Source organism: Oryx dammah, unplaced genomic scaffold (assembly GCF_014754425.2).
Source record: "Oryx dammah isolate SB20612 unplaced genomic scaffold, SCBI_Odam_1.1 HiC_scaffold_2, whole genome shotgun sequence".
Classification (NCBI taxonomy): domain Eukaryota; kingdom Metazoa; phylum Chordata; class Mammalia; order Artiodactyla; family Bovidae; genus Oryx; species Oryx dammah.
Window position 1 is genome coordinate 165023604 of NW_024070186.1, and position 26366 is coordinate 165049969.

At 41.9% G+C, this 26366-nt stretch overlaps 1 protein-coding gene across 1 annotated transcript in view; it reads left to right on the top strand.

Moving 5' to 3' along the window:
- The window catches only part of CUNH16orf72 (chromosome unknown C16orf72 homolog), a 26491-nt gene extending 895 nt beyond the window's left edge, over window positions 1-25596 (top strand). The window contains exons 2-4 of the mRNA XM_040230156.1: window positions 572-652; window positions 10499-10774; window positions 22589-25596. Of these exons, the coding sequence (XP_040086090.1) occupies window positions 572-652; window positions 10499-10774; window positions 22589-22833 (602 nt within the window). The 3' untranslated portion in view covers window positions 22834-25596. The remainder of the gene's footprint in view (window positions 1-571; window positions 653-10498; window positions 10775-22588) is intronic.
- The last annotated feature ends 770 nt before the right edge of the window (window positions 25597-26366 follow it).

A 26366-nucleotide genomic window follows, 5' to 3' on the forward strand; every position in this document is an offset into this window, starting at 1 on the left:
GCGCCGCGGGAGGCGGGCCCTCGGGAGGGGCCCGGGGGGGGGGGGCGGGCGGGGCCCCGGGCGGGGGGGGGGGGGGGGGGGGGGCGCCCGGCTTGGGGGCCGCTCCCCCGGCGGGGCTCGGGTTAGGGGGTCCCCTGCCCGTTTCTGAGGCCGGGTCGCCGGCGCCTCCCTGGGGCCGGGGAGGGCGAGGGAGGAGCCCCCGGTCACAAAATGGCGAAGGGAGGAGGCCCCGGGGCCCTATTGTGCCGCAGCCGGCCTCGGGGCGGGGACTGCGAGGGGCCGCCTCCCTCCGCCGTGCCTCGGCCCCTGGCTGCGCCCCCCTCGCCCTCCGCCCCGAGCTCCGGCGGCTCCCCGGGCCGCCCCGCCGCCGACCCCCTCCTCTCGTCGGGCCCACCACCCCGCGCGGGATCACGAAACTTGAACAAAATGGCGAAACCTAATATGGCCGTTCCCGAATGATCGACGCCCAAGTTTCATCGCTTGTTCTCTTTCTCTCTGTGTCTTTGTGTGTTCCTCTCTGTGTGTGTCTCTCTCTTTTTTTGTCTTCCCTCTTCCTTTGGTCGTTTTTCAGACCGGGTGTGTCAGCAGCCAGGACTTTCTCTGTGGGTTCCCTTCCAAAACGCAGCCACCGCCGTCACGAACCTCTACAAAGGTAAAGAGAACCTGCGGCCTTGCCGCTGGCGGGGGGCGGGAGGAGGGCAGCCTGCGTCCGGGTTTCAGTCGGGTGTTCTGAGTGCAAGGCCGCCTCGATCTCGATCGCCAGAGTGTTTGCTGCCCCGGAATCCAGCCACATAAGTCTTAGTAGCTTGCAACTGGAGGGTTCTCCTGGTGTGATGTCACCTCCAGATAACGGGAGCCTCATCTGGGGTCGTTTGGCCCCCTCGCCCGCATTTGGCGGTGTCTGGGGTACTCTAGGGGGCTTCCCCGATGGCTCAGTGGTTAGATGCAGGAGACGTAGGAGACTCGGCTTCAATCCCTGGGTCAGGAAGATCTGGAGAAGAAAATGTTAAGCCACTCCAGTATTCTTCCCTGGAAAATCCTCATGCACAGAAGACCCTGGCAGGAGCCATAGAGCCGCAGAGAGTCGGACACGACTGAGCACACCTGCAAGGAGCACGTTAATGTCATCATTGATAGGCTTGCTGCGCATGAGACTGCCTACCAATCCCTACCCCAGGTCCCAGATGGTAGTAGTGCCCAAGTTGAGAGGCCCAGCACTCCAGCCGGCCAGACGTGCTGTTTGGGCATCTGGGGAAGAAGAGTTTGTCTCAAGGACAGAGGTGGGAGGGACACTTGTTTTTGGAAAAGGATCTCGTGGAAGGCAGTTTCCTGCAGGCTCTGCATTTAGGTGCATTGGAAACTAGCCAGTTGGAATAGTCTGTGCTCACGTGAACATGCTGTTATTTCCTAGTAACTGCATCAGATATTTGCTTTCAGAGCTACTCTATTTGACATCTCATTGTAGGTAGGAAATCTGATCAGTTTGAGTTGATTAGTGTTTTTTGGTAGTGCCTTTATGCAGTTAATCCCGCCCCCTCCCCCATATGTGCCTGAATATTCTTGCCCATTGCACTCTCAGTAACAGTGGGTTTAGATTTTGTGTATTACTCGATTTTTGAAGATTTGGAAATTTGGGTTTGATTTTTGGCAAGGTTTCTGTGGAAAAAGGAATTGAGTGTTAATCTTAGTAAAAATGTAATTAAATGCTTTTAAACGGCTAGAAATTGTTGATAATTGCAATAGAGCTTTGTGCATTTCAGAATTATCAAAATAGGTTGAAACAGGCTATGGAGCAGACTTGATTCAGATTTTCATTCTTGTGTAAGAATGAGCAAATTAAGATAGTACGCTTTAGGGGAAAACATCCTTTATTTTGGATTTCCTGGGTTGATCTTGCAGGTTTTGGGGATGGTAATTTGAGAATGTAAGATTAAACTGGTGAAGGGAATGTTAATTTCAGGGAATAATGAACTAATAGTGCAGGCTTACTGAAAAAAGGGAAATGATTAAATGGTGTCCCAGTGGTCAGCTTTGATTTTATGTAGCTGATTTCTTAAAATTTGACTTTTAGCATCCATTACTATTTGAGGGTTTTGAATGTTCTCTGGAATTGCTCTAGGTTTCACCCAAACAGGAAATTTTGAAATAATTCTTGGAGCTCATTTCTTGGAAAACTCCAGTTTCTGGAAGTATAATTTACATACAGTAAAGATCATTCTTTTAAGATGTATAAGTTGAATTTGACAACGGCTTTCTTAGTAAATAGGATATATCTATCCCCCACCCTTGCCCCTGGCAAGTACTGATTTGATTGTTGTATGTATGGTTTTTGCGTTTCTTTAATTTAGCAAATAGAACCGTATAGTGTGGTGTCTTCTGTGACTGGCTTCTTCCACTTACCATGTTTCTGAGATGCTCCATTGAGTTCACATTGTTGATATTAACAAACAGTTCAGTGCCCCCCCCCCCTTCCTGACTAGCTTCTGTTGTGTGGAGGTGTCACAGTGTATCCACTCAGTTTTAGCAGTTGTTTTTTAGTTTAAGTCCTTTTTATGTGCAGGCTCTTTGACTAGGGAGGGCATACACGGATAATGAATGTTCTACGGTTTTGGTGCTGTTGGTGTGCTCCTGGAATGTATCTCCTTAAGACTATAGCTGGCAGTTTTCTTTAGTGTTAATTCTTCATATTAAGAAAATGGACTCAGAAGCTGAACTCTGAAATAATCCCTAATTTACTTGATTTGAAAATGCTTAACAGTGTTTTTCTTTGTTCAGAAAACTTGATGAAAGACATTGAATTCCTTTTTAAACAAACATGAAATTCTTGCATTATTGCATATGCTAGATTGTCAGTCCAGCCTTAGTTTTATTTTTTATCCTATTTCTGTAAAATGAAATACATCCCCTTTTACTATCCTCTTTTTACCTGAGGAGTGGTTAATTGTGGTTTGTGGAATTTGGTTGTGTAGCAGTATTATCCTTTGTTTAGTTGATTCAAGGAAAGTGTGGATGAGCTCTGCAGATCCTCACATTCTTCCTCCTTTTTAGGGTGTGGTCTTCAGAGAACAAGAATGCAGCTGTATTAATAATTGAGCACTTTAAATAGAATCAATAAAATTAGCAAGGTAGTGTCACAGTACATGCAGCTGTAAGTAGTGGTAAATTTAGTCACAGTTCTGATTCAGTATCTAAATGTAATTTCCAGGAGGGGGGTGGGTGGGGAGATGGTTTTGAGGGATCCCTGTAAATGGACAGTGCTCTTGTACTTTGTATGATTAAGCACTTATCTTACAAGCTAAAAATGGCTCATTTTTCCTCACCCAGCCTGGAGAGAGGTTGGCACTTTTACTAGCTTCTGGATAACAGCTACAGTGAGTGCTTAGGAAAGTCAGAATGAGGTAAAAGTCTAGCAGAGGGCCCCTTTTGATTGCCTGTGGGGTTTTGAAACATGGAACGTTCAGTTGATTTGGTTACATGTGGTTGGAGACTTGGAGGAGAGTGAGTTGGGGCATCCTCAGTGTGGATGGAACTCAGCGAAATGGAGTGCATGGCTTCCTCCCACTTCACATACTAAGTTGGGTCAGACATGGGCATCCTTGGAAGGATGAAAAGGGAAGAACATTCTGATGACTGGTGGTTGTTTTTACTTTGACTTGGTAAATTTAAAGGAAGTGCTGTTTGTTAAATATTAATTGGGGTTGTGTCCCTGGCTTAGTACATTTTTTTGATACCTACAACTAAAAGTGAGTTAAGGTTTTTAATTTAGTCCAGCTTAATGCTTATCTGAGAACTGCTTGGTCAAGCCTGTTTGCTTCTTAAATCCACCTCCCGTTTCCTTGGCTGACTGGTTTCGATCTCTCTCCTGACTCATTAGTTCGAAATTGCTTCTACTGTCAGAGGCTGATGGTAGTGGCCATTTCCTGGAGGACAGAGCTGTCCTGTGGAGCCTCCCGGTCATCGGAGGTGGGCACTGCGCTCCGCTGGCTCTTCAGCAGCCACCTGCAATGCAAGCAAGTGCTTGCCTGCACCACTTCTCACCCTTCTCTCTCTGTTATTGCTCTCAGCTTTGTCATGTCTTTTCTGATTTTTGTCTTACGTTAAGCTGTCTACATTTTAAAACTGTGTCTGAAACTTGAGTTGCATAGTGACTTCCACTGAGGTTTGTGGTTTTCTCCTTGCACAGCTTTTGTCCTCAAGGTGTGAATCTAGCAGTGCTTGCAGAAGGCCAGGGCATCATTATCAAGGAGTCTTGCCCATGATGCCTCTAGTTCAGAACTTAGATTGTTCTTTCTACTTAGTTGTATGACCCTGGAGACAGATAATGGAACAAAAACTATTTGACTATAATGTGCCTTCATTTTCTCAACTGGAAATAGGTTTAAGTACCCACAACTTAGCAACCAGGCTCTTAGTATGGGGCATGTAGTGAGTCTTCAAGCGAGGACTGTGTTGGTGGTCACAGGCTATGTGTTGGTCCTGTTTCTCAGAGAATGTTTCTGGCTGTGGACTGTGCTTAACATGAAGGGAAGAAATTCCTTCTGTTGGAATAACTTTTGTGGCATGTCTTCATCTTTCCCTAAAAGGGCTAAATGTAAATAGAATTGACAGGGGAGAAAAACGGTAGGATACCCTTTAATGTCCTTAGTTTTGAGACATCTTGATGCCAGATCCTCTATGGTATGTTGTTGTCACTTCAGTGTGACCCTCTTGGGTTTGTATGTGAACTAAAGTGAACAGAACATACTAAAAATTTGTGGATGAGGGGTGTTTAAATAACTGGTCAGAGAAAGTATAATCTACCTGCAGGCAGATACTGAAGTTTGAGCTCATGTTTTGACCTTGGAATTGGTTTGTAACTCTCCTGCTACAGAAAACCATTGAGTTTTGAGACTGTTGGGGCTTCCCTGTTGGCTCAGATGGTAAAGAGTGCCTGCAGTGCGGGAGACCTGGGTTTGATCCCTGGGTCAGGAAGATCCCCTGGAGAAGGGAATGGCAACCGACTCTAGTATTCTGGCCTGGAGGAGCCTGCCAGACTACAGTCCATGGGATTGCAAAGAATCTGACAGGACTGAGTGACTGACTTCACTTGTACTTTGACAGTGTTCAAAACATCTTAGTATGGATTAAGATTGAATACCCAGAGTCTCATTAGGCAGCAGCCTCAGTCATTACCATTATTGTTTATCTGTGAAGAGTTACAGAAGAAAAATCGGTTTCTTATGTGTATCTTCTCTGTAAAAGGTTTTGGCTGCAGAGACCAGAAGATAAGTCAGGCTGGACGTGGATTGGCTGCTCTCTAGCTTGAAGCCTGAGGGTGGGATTGACTGAACCCAGTGGCTCAGCCCTCCCTCCTCTGCAGCGCTTCTCCTCCCATGTGTGGGTCTGCCCCTCTGGGCTTTGTCATTAGGCTAGTTTCAGTACATTAGCCCCTGGAGAAGGAAACGGTAACCCACTCTGGGCTGAAAAATCACACGGTTTTGGGGTTGTACAGATTTGAGACTAAACCAAACGTTTCATCATTTGAGCAAATGTGGAGGAAGCTTTCCCCAGAGCTAGCCAGAGACTTGGAATACCTTTAGGAGAGGGAGGACACAGACTGAATGGCAGGCGGGGGGCCGCTCCCATCCTCCCTGAGTCCTGCCATTCATGCTAGGTGAGGATTTAAGTCAGTGCATAAGTTACCTAGAAGTTGGTGTTTATTTTGGATACTATGTTACAGAATGTATAGAAACTACTTCCTTAAAACAATTGAAAAACTTTTTTTGACATGACTCAAATTATTTCTAATGAAACATTATATATATATATATATATATATATTTTTTTTTCCTAGAGCAGAGTAGTTGGTTAGTGCAGATTTAATTCTAAGTTCAAATGTTTGTAGTTGTTAGTATTCCTTGGAAATGCACTTTGGTCTATCTGATTTTCTGGTTTGTAGGTCCCCTAAAGAAATGGAAGATGGCTTCTCTGTTGTTGAGGAAGAAATCTATTGTAGAAAGAGCTTTCACTGTCTCACTTTGGGCAAGGCCCTTTGAGCCTCAGTTCCAATTCCTTGTTTATGAAATTGGGATATCTGCTTTGATTAACTCATACATGAAATCTGATTATGTCTGTTTCATGTAACAAAGTTTTGCATTTGATCTTCGTCTCAGAAATCATGGATCCTTTGTCTGCTATCCCTTGCCAGTGGTGGAAAAATGAGACTAATAAAAATTCTTTGAGTTCAGTGTCAGCTACTTGCGTTATTCAGTCGGTAAGTCGTGTCCGACTCTTTCCGGCCCCATGGACAGTAGCATGCCAGGCTTCCCTCTCTTCCTCTATCACTTTAGCTATTACTTCAGCTACTTAACATAAAAACTTTTTTTTTCAATACGAAGCAAAGATGTTTACTGTTTCTTGTATGAATCAGTTTGTTTTGAGTAAGGAAATGAATGTGTTGTGATTAGAGGTTAGATTGACATTTTGATGCCCTTGGGCTTTTCCTAACCTTCACGCATACGGCTGTTTGCTGCAGTGGCTTTGGCATCAGTAAAATAGTGTTGGACACAAGACTGTCCCACAGCTTTCTGTGCTCTGCCCTTCTAGAACTTGGTGGTCTAGTTGACACAGTTCAGATGCATTCAAAGCAGTCTTTGGCCGAGAGCTTTCTGGAGGCCATCTTTGAGTGTTTATTATCCTACTAGACCCTAAAGTAACCTGTGATTAAAAATCTAGTCTAGTTATTCCTGAGATTCTCCAATAAGCATTTTATCTCTTCTGCTTAGTTCAGAATGTGATAGGAAGGTTTCATTTTCAACCAAATAACTCTTCAGAATTCTTCACCATTTGTTCAGTTGCTAAGTCCTGTCTGACTGTTCCATCCCATGGACTGCAAGAATCCAGGCTCCTCTCTCCTCCCACTATTCTTGGCCTCTGTGCAGATTCATGTCCACTGAGTCAGTGATGCCATCCAACCATCTCATCTCTGCTGTCCTCTTCTCTCCTTTTGCCTTCAATTTTTCCCAGCATCGGGGTCTTTTCCAATGAGTTGGCTCTTTGCATTAGGTGACCAAAGTATTGTAGCTTCAACATCAGTCCTTCCAACGAATATTCAGGGTTGATTTCCTTTAGTATTGACTGGTTTGATCTCCTTGCAGTCCACAGGACTCTCAATTGTCTTCTCCAGCACCACAGTTCGAATTCTTTAACCCTCAGCCTTCTTTATGGTGTTAAAGAACTGTAAAGAACTAAGGAAATGACGGAGATTGGGTAAATTTATGTGGCAGTTTGGCTTTGGCTTTCAGGATATGCTGTAATGGTATAAGAGCAAATTTATGCCCCAGACAGTGCAAAAGCATGTACCTGAAGACATGAATGTTCAGTCTGCTTTTCTCCTCCTGGACCTCTTAGTCTGTAAGAGTCTGCTTACAAAGTGCTTAGTGTGTTCTTGGTTGGTTCTGATGTTGAGACTTGTGCAGAACTTTTGAAGATGAAACGATTGGTCAGTATTTTAAGAGGTTCACAGCTTGTTACATAACTGCTTTTAAAACTATGAATATTGAATTTTTCAGCTTTGTTCAGCTCTGTGATTAAAGCATCAGCCCTTTGCATATCTGACTTTTGGGATTTCTCACGTGTTCAAATCAAAACAAATCACAGCCCTTTATTCCCAGGATTGTCAGGTTTTTGTTTTCTTTTTCTTAAGCCGTCACGTGGTTCCTTCCTTCGGCTCTCGAGTTTTGTATCAGGTTCAGCCTTGCTGTCTGTTTTGTCAGGTGTACATTTACATGCCTGGTTCATCTTACTTTGTACTGCCCGTGCTTGCTTCAGACTTGTTTCTTGTACCCCTTTCATGCTTTCAACCTTTTCCCTATGTACTTCCAGTTCTGGGCTTACCCCCATTTGGTTCTCGAAAAATTAAAATTTCTCAGGTCATTCTTTGTGGAAACAGAAACTTCTCTGGTTAAGAGCTTGATTACAGCGATGCTCTCAGGTAGGGCAGGTTTGTAGAAACCTGCTTTCTTGTAGATGCATCACACTGGACAGCTACCCTCATTTTTGTGGTCTCATGGGGTGGGGTTTACTCCATAACTTAATTCCCCTTAAAAGTCACTTAGGGTCTACACCCTGCAGCCTTACAAGGTCATCTTAGAGATTATCCACCCTTTATCTAAGGTTGGCTTAATCTAAGTCTTTAAGAGATGGGAAGGCACTTATCCTCTTAAATGCTATTCACTTTTTAAATGGGGTTCATGCTTTGTTTTGTTGATGATAAAATGAGAAATCAGAATGCATTGATTCACAATGTAACTTGGGCATACTAGTAGTGAGACTGGAGAAATCATTCAGGAGTAGCATTTATATCTGTAAAATTAGAAAGCTGTGATGGAATCTATTATTTTCTAGAGTACTTGCATGACCAACTTGTTCCGTTTTTGTTTTTAGCATCAAGAACTGATCATCTGCTAAAGAATAGGCCTTATTATAAAGTTCTGTTTGTGCTACCCTGTTGCTTTTTTAAAAAAATATTATTTGGCTGTGTAGGGTCTTAGTTGTGGCATGTGGGATCTATCTAGTTCTCCAATCAGGGATTGAACTCCAGGCCCTTTGCATTGGGAACCCAGAGGATTAACCTCCTGGACCACCAGGGAAGTCCCCATCTTTTTTAATAATGCAAATTCAAGCAGCTTGGGAGCCTCTGTGATGTTTGGATTATTACCTTTCTTGGGACACAGCTCTTTCTTTAGTCACTGGTTTGCTTATCCTTTCAGCATCTACTTTAGATGTAGCAGATAGAATTAAAATCAAAGCCAGGAAAAGTAATAGAGGAATGCTTCTGTGTGTTAAATGAGAATTCGTACTTGGAGAAAGGAACCATCTTCTCTAATGTCGTTAAAGATGCATTAGTGATTTTCCTGCTAACATAACAGCTCAACTAAAAATAAATTGCAGTAACTTAAATTCCCAGGTATTTTTCTTTGAACTGTAAAGCCAGTAAAGGGCAGGCATCATGGTTTTCTTTTTTTTTGTCTAGGGACAGGTCTCGTCTTACTGAAAATTTGGGTTCAGTGTGTACAGCGGGCAGTATCTACCAGGAGGTGAGGAGACCAGTCAGAGGTTCTAGGACAGGGTCTTTTGGGAATGGTTAGAAGTTACAGAAAACTGCTGGAAACTGGAAGCAGAAGGAAAACATTCCTAGGGAAATGAGTGTGGCTTTTTGTTTCCACAGTGCTGTTTGGTTTTGGTGACTAGTCAGTCAGTATTAGTTTTCCCTTAAATTTTTAAAATATTTGCTACAGCGTGCGTGCGTGTGTGTGTTCAGTCATGTCCGGCTCTTTGTGACCCTTGTCCTCTGTCACGTGGGGTTTCCTCTGGCTCTATCCATGGGATTTCCCAGGCCAGAATGCTGGAGCGGGTTACCATTTCCTCCTCTAGGGGATCTTCTAACTCAGGAATTGAACCCACGTCTTCTGCATCTTCTGCATTGGCAGGTGGATTCTTGACCACTGCACCACCTGGAAGCCCTGCTCCTGCTTTTAGTGTCCAGTTCTTGATGCTGAACCTGTCATATCTGAAGTGACACAGTACTTGCAAGGAGAGCACAACCTGAGTGACTTGTGGCAGTGTTCAGTCATCTGTTGAAGGATGTGAATGCTCCTGGGTAGAATTCCTGAGAGTTCGTTTTTCTGAGATGACATATAGCTTAGTGGTTAAGACCCACAGACTCTGGACCAAAAATTCCAGCTCTTGAATCCTGCGGTGGTCACCCAGGGCCTGTTGCCTCAGTTGCACTGAGGGGACTGTAGTGCAAGGTATTCATGTACCTTTTTTCTCAGGTGAAGCTGGGCAAAGTACTAATAAACGTTTAGTGATTTACCCATTGTTAGCATTGTTAAATACCGGAGAGGGCAATGGCACCCCACTCCAGTACTCTTGCCTGGAAAATCCATGGATGGAGGAGCCTGGTGGGCTGCAGTCCATGGGGTCGCTAACAGTTAGACACAACTGAGTGACTTCACTTTCACTTTTTACTTTCATGCATTGGAGAAGGAAATGGCAACACACTCCAGTGTTCTTGCCAGGAGAATCCCAGGGACAGGGGAGCCTGGTGGGCTCCTGTCTCTGGGGTTGCACAGACTGAAGCAACTTAGTAGCAGCAGCAGCAGAATTGTTAAATAAGCTAGGTTGCTTAGATAGTTAGCTTTTTAAGGAAACATTAAAATGCTAGTAATTTGGCTAATAATTAGTCCCTCTTTTTATCTGACTTTTTTTTTTTTAAAGAACAAGACAGAAGTTCCAGGATTGTGTGATGTGTTTACTGAATTTAGGCAGTTGTGATTAGATGTCATGTATAACATAAACATGAATGAAGTTCAATGTAATAGATTACTGATAGACCTAAGAGCCCCCTACTTAATGATACTCATTTTGGTGAATTTGTAAAATGGTTTTCTGTAGGAGGGAAGGCGCCTTGGCTCTACTGATGATCATGTATCTTTTTCTTCTTTTTTTCTAACAGAAAGCGTGGATACTCATCAGAGAAGTTTTGATATTGGAATTCAGATTGGCTATCAGCGACGCAATAAGGATGTGTTGGCTTGGGTTAAAAAGCGCAGAAGAACTATTCGTAGAGAAGATTTGATCAGCTTCCTGTGTGGAAAGGTTCCTCCACCACGAAATTCTAGAGCTCCCCCAAGACTGACTGTAGTGTCCCCTAACCGAGCTACTTCAACGGAAACTAGCTCATCTGTAGAGACTGATTTGCAACCCTTCCGGGAAGCCATAGCTCTGCATGGTAAAGCCGTTTAAACATATTTCTTTGGAAAAATGGTTAAGAGTGTGTCTGTGGACCCAATTTCACATTTAGGTTTAGATCCAGATATACTGTTTTTTGTCTATAATAGTACCTACTTGCTCTAGAAATGTTTTAAATAGAATGTAAGCTAAGAACTTACATGGGCAGTTTTTGAATGTTAGCCAGCCTATCCTAAAAACTGTTTTTGGAAGTTAGTTTGAGCTGATTGGTGTTATAATAACTGCATCTTTTGCAACATTGATTAGAATTTATTGCTTTACACTTCTGTTGTACATACTCTCTCACTCTTCTGAGTCAAAGAGGAAGTTCTTGTGTTGTAAGAATTCTGTCGCCTTTATAATTGCCTGGAGAGCCTAGTCAATGACAGGCAAGTAAGGCAGGTAACTGTCGGGGGAGTTCTCTTGGGAACTCCCTTTGTTAGCTTAGGTTATTGAGTGTGCCTGCCGAGGGTGAGTGTTGATGGGCCTGAGAAGGAGAGGACAGATGTGAGAATAGTTAGATTGCCTTTCCTTACGTCTGTTGTCTGGAGGGCCTTGCTTGGTAGTCAGGCCTGTCAGAGGCCAATTCCATCTCCATCTCCCCAGGCCAGACCTGCTGTCAGAGGGCCTTCTTGGCTGAAGGGTTTAAGTCCTACTGGAGAAGCCTGGGGAATGTAGTCAGTAAGTCTGTTGTTGCTTGTTCTCTAATGCAGGCTTCCAGATAGAAGTGGGAGAGGTATTCTATAGGTCATTCAGTATTGCCGTAAAAATACAACCACAGAATAACAAGGCTTGGTATTGAAGCCAAGATGAAAACATGGATTGTGCAAGTGACTACGCAGATAGCAGTCATTAGTGAGTTAGGTCATGAGCCTTGTTAAAAGTTAACATTTCTGGACCACAGTGGAGGTCATCTAAAATAAAGTAACCTGGTAATAAGTAGGATATATACAAAGAGTTTCTGTATCATCGAAGCTTTAGTGCTTACAGAGATTCTTTTTCTCTTTGGCAAGCATTGCTTCTTTATACCTAAAACCCCATTCAGAACATGGACTTGGGAAAAGTGTTGTTATTTTTCCCTGTCCTGATTGTGAGTTTATGATTAGTTAAAAACACAAAAACATTTTATTGCAAGAAAGTCCATGATGTATGGATGCAGTGCTTAAGACTGCTTGCTGTTCCTAACATAGTGGAATTTTTGAAACTCAGGCAAAATAGAGATTGATCTGTTCTGTTGAATTAAAAGTTTCACATCTTTTACCACCAAGTTTGGAAAAAATTACTAGACATGTACAGTTTGTCAGATTAATTGTAGTGCATGTTAGTATTTGATGTAGTTGTGTTTCCTTAAACATTTTGATTTTCTTTGTCATCCAGTGGATATACGATTCATTCCATTTCTCTTATAAGAGTCTTTTTTTTCCCTGTATTATCTGCTTACAGAAAACAATTTTGAGAAACATACATAAATGCCACTCTTGCTATAAAACCTTTAGTGCAGTTGTACACATTGTAAGAAGGACAAGCCAGGAGCCCACCCCCCACAGCTACTATATTCTCCAACTCCCATTACGTTTTCTTAAATTGAGTTTGTTCAACTTTTGTGATTTATTATTTTACTGAACTTTGGGAGTTTTAGTGTTGGTGTAATTTTAGGAAGGTACTATTTAAAATTTTGATTTGTGTTTGAATTGTGAGGGTTTTAAAAAGTTTAATTTTAAAGCTATCTAAAAAAATAACCTTCCACTTGGATAGACTTTTGAAGTAGTGCCAACACAGAATATATTGGATTCCTAGGGTTCATGTGCTGAATTCACAGTTAAAATGTGAAGTTGCAGTGCAGTAACAGAGCAACTTGTAAAGAGTATACAGAATCCAGTTTTGTGCTTTTGGTTTTAAAGGACATCCATGAATTGAGAATGCTAGTCTGAATTGAGTATTTTGAGTAATTTAAATGATTTCTAATAATAGGGCATTATTAACTAAATTGTAAATTAGATTAATGGCTAACTTTGTAATCTGGTGTCCTGATGATCTGATTTATTGAATAGTTTCTAAATTGAAGTCAAAATTATTCAGATATTTTGAAATATATTTGGAAATATCCTAATTAGGGTGCATGCTTGTCAGAATTTGGCTTTGCATATAATTTTCATTGCCAGATCTACCAAATGTGAGGTCAGATTGAAGTTCTTGGGGTTCTTTGGAGGGAGAGGCTACATTTATGAAGTTTTGGGGTCCTAGGGGGAAGTAGGAAAAGAATTTGAGTCCGACTTTAAGGTTCTAATCAAAGCAAACGTTCGTGTAGGAGGTCATGTTTGTTTATTCTTCTCCACAGATGACCTCATGTCCTCACAAAAGAGGACAGTTATTCTTGTATTTTTTTTTTAATCAGCTTCTAAATTCTCATTTCCACCAATGCTCCCATATAGGCTTAAAATATGTTCTTTATTTGAATAAAAATGGCCAAGACATAATTGTAGAGTATTTCATGTTAGACAGTGAGGGTCTAATGATAAGGTCCTTTGGATAAATACCCCTCATGACCTTAGACTTAAATATACAATTGCAATTAAAAGTATTGGGTTGGCCATAGGTTCTTTAAATGAACCTTTTGGCCAACCCAATACATCAGTTAATAGTTATCAAACAATTTCAATCAAAACTGTCAGCTGATGGTTACTGAAATTTAAGGAATATAATCTAGTGCTTTATTTTGGCACTTGTTTGCAGCATATGTTGTTCATTTTCTGTGTACATGATATGTCCTCTGGATGCTAAACTCATGGAAATCAGAGAAATGCAGATGCGTTTGCTGTGTTGATTACTCCTTTTCTTAATCATGCTTGTCTTAAAGAATATTACCTAAAATTTATTGGGAACTGGATTCATAGCTGGCACCTTGTTTTTATGTAAACAGATTGCAGATAGACCAAAGACCATCTGGATCATTTTGTGATTCTCTGCCTGTCTTCTGATTAGCCTTCTCTTAGCCATTCTTTCTCTTCTAGAAATTTTCCTTTTTTGGTCTTCTCATTAGGCTTCTTTGACCTCTGACCTTTCAGTGACTTAGGGGAATAGGTTACATTTCCCTGGATTTAGCTGTTAGCTACCTCCTGCAATCCCTTTAAGGGATTTTTAGTCTTAATTTCTAAAATTTGTCCTTACAGTTTAGATCCTCTCTCCAGACTGCTTAAACATATATACCCTGTTGTGCCCTGGCCTACATCTCCACCAGGGTATCTCCAACTACAGCAAAACCATGTTTTTCCCCTCATTTCTGCACTTAGCAGTTGTGTATGTGGCAGATACTGTGTAGTCTCTAGGGAATATATGATTGAATAGGGTGCTTCCTTTTCTGTTGAGGCCAGTGCACACTTGGATAATTGATTTTAATGTCATATGTAAGGGTGTTCTGGGGTCAGAAAAGAATGTTCCACAGTGTGCCATAGCGATAAGTTCAGAGAAGGCTTTTCTGGAGGAGGGGAGCCCTGGGCTCTTGGAATCATCTCCTGCCTGTTCTTGCTTCCCAGTCCTGAGTTGACCCATTCTCCAGTCCATCTTTCCTGGGACCACTGGAGTGATCTCTGATCTTGTTGCTTCACTGAAAAATAACGTTCGTTTCCCTGTGGTCTGTAGGATGAAGTTAGAACTCAGCATGACATTGTAAGGCCCTTGTCAGTTGATCTGACCTTGGGTCAGGTTTCTTAGCCGTATTGTGTCATCATCTGAATACCTTCATGTTTTCTTCTAAGCTTTCTCTTCTGCATGTTGATCCCTTCAGACTGATGGAACGTCTCCTCTGGGACGAAGCTTGCCTTCAGTCTCCCTGTTCTCTGGTCTTCCCTGAGCGGGGCATCTGTTCTCCTTGTCCGTAGACTGGGGGTGTGGTGGGGGAGGGCTGTGTCTCAGAGCTGCTGGCTGTGACAGAACCTGGGCTATATATGTCCTGAGCCTAACACAGGGTTCAGAGTTCTAAGTCAACAGAGCAGAGAACTTTTACAGAGAGTTGAGGCTCACAGATTTCCTGGGAGGCTACAGTATGAGGGTGAGGAGAATGGTGTATCTCAGGACTGTTGCACAGTCAGCCCTTCACCCTGAACAGCTGAAACTTGGAGGGGGGCCTGAGGGTGAGGAGGCACCGGGAAAGCAGTCCTTTCAGTGTTCGGTCATGGCAGCGTCCTGCTCGGGGAGGGCTGTCCACATTTACCCAGGGTTAGGGTTATTGCTGTCTTACTGAAGAAGAAAGGCTTATTTGACTAAAATTGACCAGGTCAGTAAATGTTTGAATAGATATTCCAGATCTATCTGGCTCCCAAATTCAGTTACCTCTATTTGTACATTTAGGGTTCCTCATACCTTGCCGTCCCCCCCCCACCCCCAGCCCCCTGGCAGGTCTCTGAGCTTATTTTTCTTCCCTAAACACATTAGAACATACTTAAGTTTGGTATTTCTTCCTCGGGGTTTTCCCCATAAGTGAATCTGGGTACATAGGCTTGAAGATGAATGGCTTGTGACCTATATTTCTGGTTCGTTTTAGCAGGAAGAGTATTCAGGCTTTGTACCTAGGCTGCATTCCCAGTATGACCTTGGGCAGGGTGACCAACCTCTCCAGGGCAGTCACCTCTGAAAAGGTGACGTGTTTTGTTTGTAAGGCGATACATAGAGCGAGAAGCCAAGCATAGCACCTAGCCCTTTACACAGGTAAGGTGTTCTTTGCCTTGAGAGGAGAGGACTTCCCGTTAGTTCCAAGTCCTGTGAGCGCCCTGATGGCGATACTCCAAAAACAGGCCTGGAGCTTAGGTGGTCTTTGAGAGTACTTTGCCTCTCCTTTTGGTAAGGGTGGCCTTTTAAATGTGCAGTTACTCAAAAGGAAGGGATAATTTAAAATTTAGTGTTAACTACCTATTTATATTATTACTTACTAAGATCTTGAGCTTGTTTCATGTTGGTATAAGCTCGGGAGGTTGGTGGTAGAAAGATTCTGAGCTGACTTGACTTGCCCAAGCTACTGTTGTGTCTAGAAAGCCTTAGATTGAAGTATAGTCTCCTCAGAGGAGTTCTGTTTGTCATCATGGGGATTAGATGAAAAAGATCCAGAGTTAGAATGGGGCCCAGGTGTGGAAGAGACCTGGATGGGAGAGGATGCTGCAAGTCAGACCTCACTCATTTGCTAACTCTATTAAAAACCTTGCTCTTGCTCAGATCGTCTTAGAGGTGGTCTTTGTACGTTTCTAGCCCTGGTTCAGACTGTTCCATAGAAATCGGAGACACTTGGGTTTAGTTCCAAAAATCATTTTGATGACATTCTTAACTGCAGTACAGGGAACTAATCCCATTGGGCCTGGATCTGACTTTACTGTAAAGTTACTCAGTTCACACAGGGTGTGCTGTTAAAGGGTGGGTAACTGGTGGGGGATCCATTGCTGTCACTGGCATTTGGCTTTAAGATGCCTCCTTGCTCAAGTTCAGGTTCCGTCCATGTTGTTTAAACAACATCAGTGTGCTACTATGTTTGTAAGTACTGAAAGGGTCTTAGGCAAGTGCAGGCAATCTGGCCTTTGATATGATACTGGAGAACTCCCTCCCTTGCCAAAAGGGAAAGTGTTTTTAAATTTGATGTTTTTTGTTTTGAGATAATGTGTTGTGCATTTAAGAAGACATAGTATTTAGTGCGGGTTGAAGTCAAGCAGTTTTGGTTTGGAAACCCTTGTTGCGTGTGTGCACGTGTGTTCATGTGTCTTTGAGTGTGTTTGGCTGGCTGACTGTGGTGTTATGCAATTAAAATCCTTTTGTGAAAGGTGTGGTCATTTAAAAATGTATATTGTCATTCTGTAGTCTTTCCTATTGCCCAGTATTTAATGAGCACAGTAAATAGCCAGGCATTCTGATTTTCAGAGGCTAGTGATAGGAGCAGATGATACAAAGATGAATCACATAATCTCTCAAGGAGTTTCTAGCCTAATAGAATTGTATTATTAGTCAGTTTGAGGCAAGTAATCCCAGGCAATCAGATTGAGGCACAGTTCCGTCACTTTAGGAGTTAATAGGCTCCATATCTGGCTTCTCCCTTATGTCTAACAGTCTTTCTGGCTTTCTGGCGTATGTGGTGATCCTTAGTCTCTTAAATCATTAAGGTGCTTGACAATATTCTTGGATCTGGAGAGACTGAGTGTAGGGCCTTAGAACAAAAAGGCATTCATTTGAAATCGTATTCAGGGATATAAGGTTAGGTAGACATCTTTACCTAGAAAAAAAATGTAAGGCAGATTCCTAATTTGTCATAAAATGGTTCCCTGCTTCCTCTGGTGTTTTGGAAAGCTGTGATTTTAGGCAGTATGGACCAGTAGGATCTTCTTTCTCCTTTGAGCACAGGTTCTGTTGCTTTTGTTATTTTTGTCACAACATTTGGCCTGTGTCTTCCTGGTAACCTTGAGATCTGTACATTTAAGAAGAAATTTGAGTATTGATGCTTGGTTCCTGTCTCTTTTTCTATCACTTTTTATTTCTTCCATTGATAAAGTTAAATACATAGAAACAAACGTTGACAGTCACACAAATACTTAGGTTAAGTTCTTTTAAACTGATGGTACAATAGTTGCAGAGAATAGATTAGAACTGGCTTGTGGGGGGATTTATATCCAATCTTTCAGAATCCCTTTTCCACGTCTTGCCCACACTCCTAGCACGATGTGTGGAACACAGTAGGTTCTTAATAAATGCTTGTTGAATGTTACATTCTGCATCTTTCTGAAATAACAGAGAACTGTCAGTAGTTATTTCACAGTAAATGTTTGCAAAACTTATTTGGGAATTAAGATGTAAGAGATTAATGCACCAAAAGCAAATCTCATCTCTTAATTGCTTTAAATTGATTATTTAAAATAATCTTTAATTGAAACTCTTCTGAAGGCTGGAATTTTTTAATTATAGCCTTTGTTCAGACCAGCCTCTGAGAAGAAAAACAATCAAGGCAATTAAGATAGCATTAAATTTTTGATGAAAAGTTGGCATTTTCTGTTTATTAAGATTTAGATATTAGCTACTGAAGTTTCTTGGAGATAGGGCTTAACTAAAGCTGCCAGCATTAATGATACAAAACTTAAGACTTTGCAGTAAAATTTTCTTGGACACTTTTTTCATTGAGGTGAAAAAGGAGTCCATGTAGCCAGGCCTTAAAGCCAGTTAACTCACCTAGTACTTCCTTAATAATCCATTGGTAGTTGTGAAACAGTTTTAATACTTAATTTTTTTCACTAGTTTTCTGATTTAATAATACTGATTTCTTGGAAGATTTGAAAATTTCCAAAAAGTGAAAAATTCAGTATCTTTCTGTCCCACTTTACAGAGATAACTGCAGTTAAATGTTTGGTGCATTTTCTTCCAGTCTTTTTTTTTTTCAATGTATAAATATTAAAATTATTTCATAGCTGAGATCATACTGCATATATGGTACTGTATCTTGCTTTTTTCATTTTAACGTCGTGAGCATTTTTCCCATGGCATTAAAACTGTCTGAAAAATTGAAAGCATTTTGGGCTGTCAGCATAACTGAAAATGTTTTCTTGGTGTGACACATGTATCTTTGTAATTGGTTTGATTTAGTGTGCTTTACTTCAATAAAAGTTCAGAATTACAATTCACAGATTGGGGTGGGGAGTGGTATCTACTTCAAATTACCTAAATCTTCCTAGTAGAATGCACTTTTCCATGCTTGAACTTCTCCCCCCTGTGCACTTAAAACACGACATTTACACACATTGCTTACCTAAAACCTCAGAATACAACTTTGTGCAGAGGGAGTGTTTCCATTTGAATAGTGCAAGTCATTTCAAATGCAAGAATGCCAGCTTCTTAGGGCTTCCAGTCAGGATGTTAATCAGTTGGTCCAAGTCGTGGGGATTTCACATCCCCCTTCTGCCCGAGATGAGAGAGCTGGTGGCGCGCAGACCTGCCAGCGGGTCCTGGAGCTGCGCTGAGTGGATCCGCGGGAAACAGTGAACGGTCGGCCTTGTCTCCTCCAGGGCGAGGCGCGCAGGTGCTGCAGGAGGCTGGGCGGCCAGCGGAAAGGGTAGAGGCTGCCTCGAGGCCACTTCCAGGGCTGCGGGTCGGAGGAAGGGAAGCTGGCTGGGTTCTGCGTTTGCTTTTTGTGCCTCTGTGTGACCTAACTATGTTCTGGTAAACTGGAATTACATGTAATTAATTCTGAAAACAGGATTTTCTTATGACCCTGAGCATGACCTTGGTATGAAAATTATAGTTATGTGCTTTTAACAATTTGCCATGTAACCTAGATTCCTATAACCTGGACTGTAACTTTTGTTTTCGATCCTGTGGGAGCTTTCAGAGTATGATTAAATCCTCCTAATTGTTTTTTTTTTTTTACCCCCACTCCTGCACTAATCATTTAAAAGGAATGCAGACACTTTTTAAAACGATTAAGTTTATCTTGTATTAAGCAATGGGGACTTTTCTGTCTAATGATACTGCTTGTTCTACTGCTTTTTGTCAATTGATATTCCCATAGCCCTTTTGAAAAAGTGTGTTTTGGTAGAAATTAAGTCGTATGCCCTTGGGCCATACAACTTAGTTTTTAGTTCTGAAGCATGTTTAGATTCTCTGTACTTGTATAGGCCTGTGATTGTTTATGTGGCTTAGCTAAGGTTTCCTAAAGCATCTCCTAGTAGCTGTCACTGGTTTATAAAATAAAATTTGGGTTGTTTAAAATACATATATTTTTGGTTGTTAATCTTAATTTTTTTGTTTGACCCTTGTGATGAAAAGTCTTCTTTTGGGGAAGATTAGTTAAACCTTGAAAAGAATTTTCACTGCTGAGAGTAGAAAATAAAATAGGTAATGTTGCACATTGTGACTTCTGCTTTAGCTGTCAAACTAAGCCCAGGGTCATACACCCAACAGAAAAAAGATTGTGGTTTTCTGGAAGTTACTGGGGGAATTTTCAAAAGGACCGAATTGATGTTTTAAAATCTCTCTTCTTTTTTCATGGAGGATAGCAGTTGAAGCATTTGTTTGAGGTGACTCTTCACTTCTGATGGGAGCGTTTTATGAGCCTTGAATGTTAAACATACAGCCACGTGGCTCCTACATGAACAGGAAGGTCATTGGACCAGAGTTTGTTCTTTCCGGGGTCTCAAATGCTCAGGGGATCCTGAGTTTAATTACTGAAATAGCCCAGTTTATTGCCGAGGGCCTATATTTTGCAGCATAATTACCTTAGAACCTCCTGCGTTATGAAACAGGTATGAAAAGGTGGTCTCAAGTATGTGGACACTTTTTCAGTAATACGTTACAGGATGCGAGATTAGGAAAAAGGCACAGCTGTCCCCCTCAAGGGGTTTAGTCTTGATGGAGAACTTAAAGACAAAAGACCAAACCCAGGAAGCTGGAAATAATTGAGTGTTATCTTCATGACAAAGACATATAAGAGAGCCACGTGGGTGTGTTTCCTGACATTGGAGAGGTGGATAAACATCAACAGCTTTGGATTTCAGAGTGAGGGGTAAGGCCTTGAAGCATTGTTACGTGCCAGACACTTATGTTCACGAGATACAGATGAACAGGTACTGTCTGGGAAGAGATGAGCAGTGGTACTGTGCTATGTGACATCAGCCCAGGGTGCTCCTTTCCTGTTTCACTTTATTTTAATAAAGTTATGTGAGCTAGGGAAGAAGCAGTGTGGGTTTTTTCCCCAAAGGTGTTAGGTTTGGAGGGCCATCAGGCAGCTAGAAATTCGGATGGGCCTTTGAGCTCAGGAAAAAGGTCTGTTCCTGTGGCACTGATGTGGAAAATGACTCCTGTAGGTAAGCTTCAGGGGCCAAGGCGTGTAGCTGGCTGACGTCAGACAGACAGACAGAAGAGAAGGCCACTGAGGAAGGAGTGGGCAGGCTGAGAACAGGAAAGAGTTTCAGAGGAGAGAGAGAAGAACTGGGCAAGTTGCCCAGGATGGGAGGCGGAGGTGGGAGGGACTTGGGCTTCACGCAGTGGGGAGCAGATGTCGGAAGGCAGGTGCAGACCAGGCCGTTTTTAGGAAACGCAGATGAGTTGATGCTGGGAGTGAAGGATTGAGTGTTAGGATGGGATTGAAGAGAGCAGAAGGGAGAGGAGCCACAGAGACACTACGAGGTAGGCTGGAACCCTAAGTTCCTGAGGCTACTTCGTGCTGAAAGAATTGAGATTTGAGGAGGTGGATAGAGTTAGGAATTTAGACTGTGCTTGCGTCTTGGGTCCCGGCTTTTGCTTGCTAGCTGTGTGACCTCGAGTGGCTTACTTATTAACCTTTTAACCTTGGTTTTTCATCTGCAAAAGGGAGAGGATACAGCTCTCAGGGTTATTCCAAGGATGAAACGAAAAAGTGCCTGACCCAGGAAGTACTCCAGTATTAGTGCGTTTATTTATTTTTAATGGGCACTGGCCTTGGAAAGGCTTAGAGCCAATCAGAGATGAGGTCAGGTTTCCCCTGGCCACCAGCGGAAGGGTGAGAGGGTGCTGCTGCTGCCCAGAGGTTAGAGAGAGGACTGGTTGGTTCCTACAGGAGGGAGTTAAGAGCAGCTTAGAAAGGGAGGTATGGGCTGCAGAGAGTACCTGGGAGGCGGTTGGGGCCTACCAAAGATGGGCGGACGTCCACGGGCTATTTGTAGAGTGACAACGGTGTCAAAGGGAATTTAAACGCTTTGGTATGGTAAGTGGAAAAAGGATTCTCTGCTCTCTAATGACCAAATTTAAAGTACATTTACAGAGTAAATTAGAATGGGTCCTAGGAAATCAACCTTTAAGCTGACTTGTTGAGATAGAAGTCCTGTTCTTTGCGAATGTGGTATCAGTTCAATCAAGCAAAGAAGAAATCCATTAAGAGACTCAGATAGCCCAAGGGGAAGTTCATGAGAAGGAAAATCCAGTGAAGTCAGGTTATTGAATTCAAGGCTGTGGCATGTCTCCTGGCCCCTCTCATGCCTTTCACAGGTGTATCTCGAGCATTTAGAAGCAGAACATATATTTGTCTCCTTTAACTGTTCAGGGGTCTAAGGAATGAGTGTCCAACCATGCGTGCTGGAATGCTCTGGATTTAGTAACTCTTAACCTTGAATGCAAGGCAGCAGGAATTTTTATACCACCCTTGCTCTCCCCGCTTCTCTGAAGGATTAGAGATGATGATGTTAGGCTGTCCTGAGTACAGTCCAGACCTTGGGGTGAGCATGTAGGTTGATTTGTCCAGGGCAGAATCACTTTGTATCTGATGTCCAAGGATCATTCTTAATAGTTAGGGACTGCTTTTAAGGCTCAATAGTGTATTGTTTTAGATGCTAAATTATAAAGTCACTTTATAGAGATGTTAGAGTTGAGTCCACTCAGGCTTGGAAATGCCTGCAGGCTCCTCTGTGCGCGTGAGCGCAGCATAGGGATCTGTTGGCACAGAGAGAGGACAAGGAAGACATTCTGTTTAAAGCCAGCACCTTCTCCCTCAGCTCTTGTTACAGATAGTGCTTACCTCGTAGAGTAGATGGCAGGATTTCCTGATGGATTTGTACACCTACCAGGGTACCTGCCATGTATCATAAGCTTCCAGTAATTGGTAGTTACCTGGATTGTAAATATTGATTAGTATTACCCATGAACGTTGCCTGTGTCAGAGCCAGACGATTCATTCCTCCAGGAGAAAAACCGCTCCCCCGGTGAACCCCTTTGTGAGGAAAATAGACCTCCTTTTTCGCGATGACGACGTTGAAAGTAAAAGTGGGTTGCTTTCGAGAGGGTGGAATAATCGAGCAACTCTTAAAACCTTTTTTCTTCTTCCTAGGTCTTAGTGGTGCAATGGCTAGTATAAGCGTGCGCTCGAGTACCCCAGGCTCTCCTACACATGTAAGCAGTGGATCGAATGCTAGTCGAAGGAGAAATGGACTCCATGATGTCGATTTGAACACTTTCATATCAGAAGAAATGGCACTCCACTTGGACAATGGTGGAACTAGAAAGCGTACCTCAGCCCAGTGTGGCGATGTCATTACAGACTCACCAACCCATAAACGCAACAGAATGATCTAAACTGCAAACATTTTTCACACCCACCATGCTGCTTGAAAGCCACTTGATCCTCAACATATTACTATTGCAAAGGAAACATATGAGGCCATCTTCCATTGTTCACTGTTTAAGACAAGTGAATCCTATAGTGGTTGCCATAAAAAGAAAGTTCTAGGTATTTATAGTAGATGCCTCTTGTAACTATGGCTTTCTTAAAACTATAATCCTAGCAGAGGACATCAGATACCGTGTAGTAGGATCCTCATAGGCAAACATATATCCGTTTCAAGGCTAAAAGTGACCTTAACTGTATTTATTCTCAAAGGGAAAGGAAATATCAGATGTTTATTTGGTTATAGAATGGTTTTTTGGGGGTGGGGGGGGAGGGTCCATTTCCTGCTGTGTTGAGTATTTTGCTCCAACAGTATTGCCAGGTTTCTAAAATTGTCTAAAACACATGATCTGGCTTCCTCGTCAGATCTCCAGGCTTCCGTTTTTGCAGCAGCACTGTACCACGCACCTGATTTCTCTCTAGTAACAGCGTGCAACTTTGAATTATAATTGAACTGTGCCCTATCTTTTAGTTTTTGAAGCAGTCTATAATTCTGGTGATTGTGTGATGTAAAGAGGTGCTATGATGGTCATGCAATTAATACTTAATACTGAATCAATACACAGAAGTTTATTGGATTCACTTTGTGTGTGTTAGTGCTCTAAAAGTAGCGATATTAAATTGCCCCCCTCCTCCAATTAACCCTGTAGGCTTAAAGTAATTCATTTTTTAAGACAAGTACTACTTCCCAAGCAGGGTACTATCCTTCTGGTAAATGTAAACATGTTGATTGCATTGATGGTGACCTGAAGTAGAGAGGTCACGAATTCTTGAGAACGGGCTTCCTTTTTGGTTCAGTGTTAGGGAGAGGGAGATGGGTGGTGGGGGAGGCTAGGCATTGTAGTCTTTGACATTCTGTTTTACGTTTTTCATGAATGTTCTGCTTTGTGCAGTTTCCATTGGAATGGGTGAAAGAGAAAGGTCTTTTGTCTGCTAATAATTAATGTGATCCCAATTTAAATAGCAAAACCCAACTCTCCAAATCCCTCTCCTAGAAAGTGCAGTTTGGAATCTCATTCTGGGAAAAGATGGAATCGCACGGACGTCCTCTAGATGTTAGGTTAGACCTAAATAAAAGTTCTCAATAGATTCCTCTTTTGAGTAAATATAAGACCTCTTGTAGCTACAATGTTTTAGAGCATGTTTCATCTTCATTTTTAATATCTTGAACTGAATGGTAGTCTTTTTTTAGATGAAGAACTGATGTCAGCCTGCCAGGTACTGTAATTTATTCTACCATATTATTATATATATATATATCAAGTAGGACAGTGAAAATGTTTCCTTGCAAACTTATAGTTCAGTATCAGTTACTTCCTGTTTTTTATCCTTTAAAGACTATTGCAAATCAGTATAAGGGTTTTTCCAGTAATTACTCACAGCACTTTGTTAACGTTTGCAATTTTCTCTGGCCATTTAATAATCTTTGAAGAAATTTTGCTAAGTTCACCATAATATTCATTGACAGGTTGGATGTGAATGGAAATGTGTGAACTGGAGTTCTGTATTCACTATAGATACAGCCCTTATTTAAAGAAAGTCAATTCCATGCTAAACCTAGGAATGAAAGTGAGGTATTTCTAAATTTTTGCAAAAGTGGATTTTTTTTTAATATGATAGGAAGAATTATAACAGTTTATCATTATACCAGAAATGGGCAAGCCTATGTATTCTCAATACTTTACACTTCCATTGGAATATACCAAGAAATGCATTTGGAGTTATCTTTGTTTTTCTATCTTTGTAAATTTAGATTTTGGAATTGGGTTTGATGGTGTGAAGCGTTGCTCACAAGAGGTCAGAACTCCTTCCTAAAGGTTTTTGAGGCTGAGGAACACATATTTAATCTCTTTATACCTTGGTTGTAGTTCCTCTCTCCAAGTTAGTGACAAAAATTTTTTTTGGTGGTTTTTGTTTTAGTTGGTGCTCTGAATCTCAGTACCCTTTACTCTGGATTGTCAAATTTTGATAAAACATGTGCCATTTTCTTTGGTAAGAGAAAGCAGGTCTTCACGTCTGCCAGAACACAATTTATATATTGGCTCCATTAAACTTTTGAAAAACTTTAACATTGTTACTCTTTTCCATTGCATTCAATTCTAAATGCGCTTTGTCGCCCGACTGGTTAACTCCTTCCCCATTTCCACCCCATTGCCAGAGACCCAGGAGGTTGAAAGGGAGGTAATTTCTCTTAGGAAAATTTAGTTCTGACTGCTAGATTTTTTTGCAGCCTTTCTTTGTGCCATTTCAGATGCAAAACAAATCATGGAAGATTGCATATTTGTGTGATACTTTTTTAATAATGTTGAATTTTTTTTTTTTTCTCCAGTCTCTTTGAGAACAGTGTAGGCAGAATTTTAAAACTTAAACAGTTTATGTTGGGGGAACAGAACCTCTTTTCATCTTAAGCTAGATTCTCAGATTCTTTTAGACGTCACAGCTCATGAGTTCTGCTCCCGTCACATTAACTTGGCGTGAGTGGGTTGAGTTATCCTTCTGCAGTCTTCCGAGCATGGCTGAGCATTAAAAACTTATATAGAATGTTTAGTATTTTATAGAGCAAGGTTAATGGAAAGCATTTGGCTGAACCTAAAGACCTGCAGTCAAATTTTTCAGTGTGGTTTACCCAACTGGAGTAGTGGTACACACCTTAAATCATTCAATGAATAAATAATTAAAAAAACCCAAAAAACCCTGGGGCTTGTCTGCAGTTTTGTTTTCGGTCATCACATCTGAGTAACTTTGACATAAAATGGAAGTTCAGGCTTACAAAATAACTAGCTGAGATATTTTTCCTGGGGGCTCTTGGAACTCATTAAACTTGGGTCACTTTGGCTTTTGGCCTTAAAGATTGCCATGCAACATTGAAAGCTGGGCTAAGTTCCCGATCTCGTTGAGTATTAAGGGAGTCACCAAGACCCAGCTGAGAGGACGAGCCAGCCTCGATGCAGTGAAGGTGCAAGGCACCATTACTTACTACTGGAATGTTCTGAGAGGTGTAGTGACTATTAGCAGATGAATCTCATTACACTTTATTTTGTATAGCCTGCCGCTTCATCCACTAGATTATATGGGTGTATTTCGAAGTGAAAAGAAACTTTAGATTTCATATGTTTAGTTAAATTTAGGAGGTTATTCTGAGCAGATGTTTCTGTGGCCCCTGCACCCTCCTCAGAAGCCGCTACAACTTTGATCAGCTCAGGTGGCCTTACACTGCTTTTGTCTGGCTTCCAAACCCTGCCCTGGAGTTTTGGTGAGGTATGTGGTGTTTTAGTGGGGTCTCTCTGTGTGTTGTAATAATGCATTTGACAGGGTTTTACTTCCTGTGACGGGACCTGCATGTTCTCTGTGGAGTCCAGCACACGCCAGCCCATGATGCAAGAGGGTTTTGAGAGTCAAAACACAAATTTTGTGGCTCTCAGTAAAACGGGCTTTTTGCTGA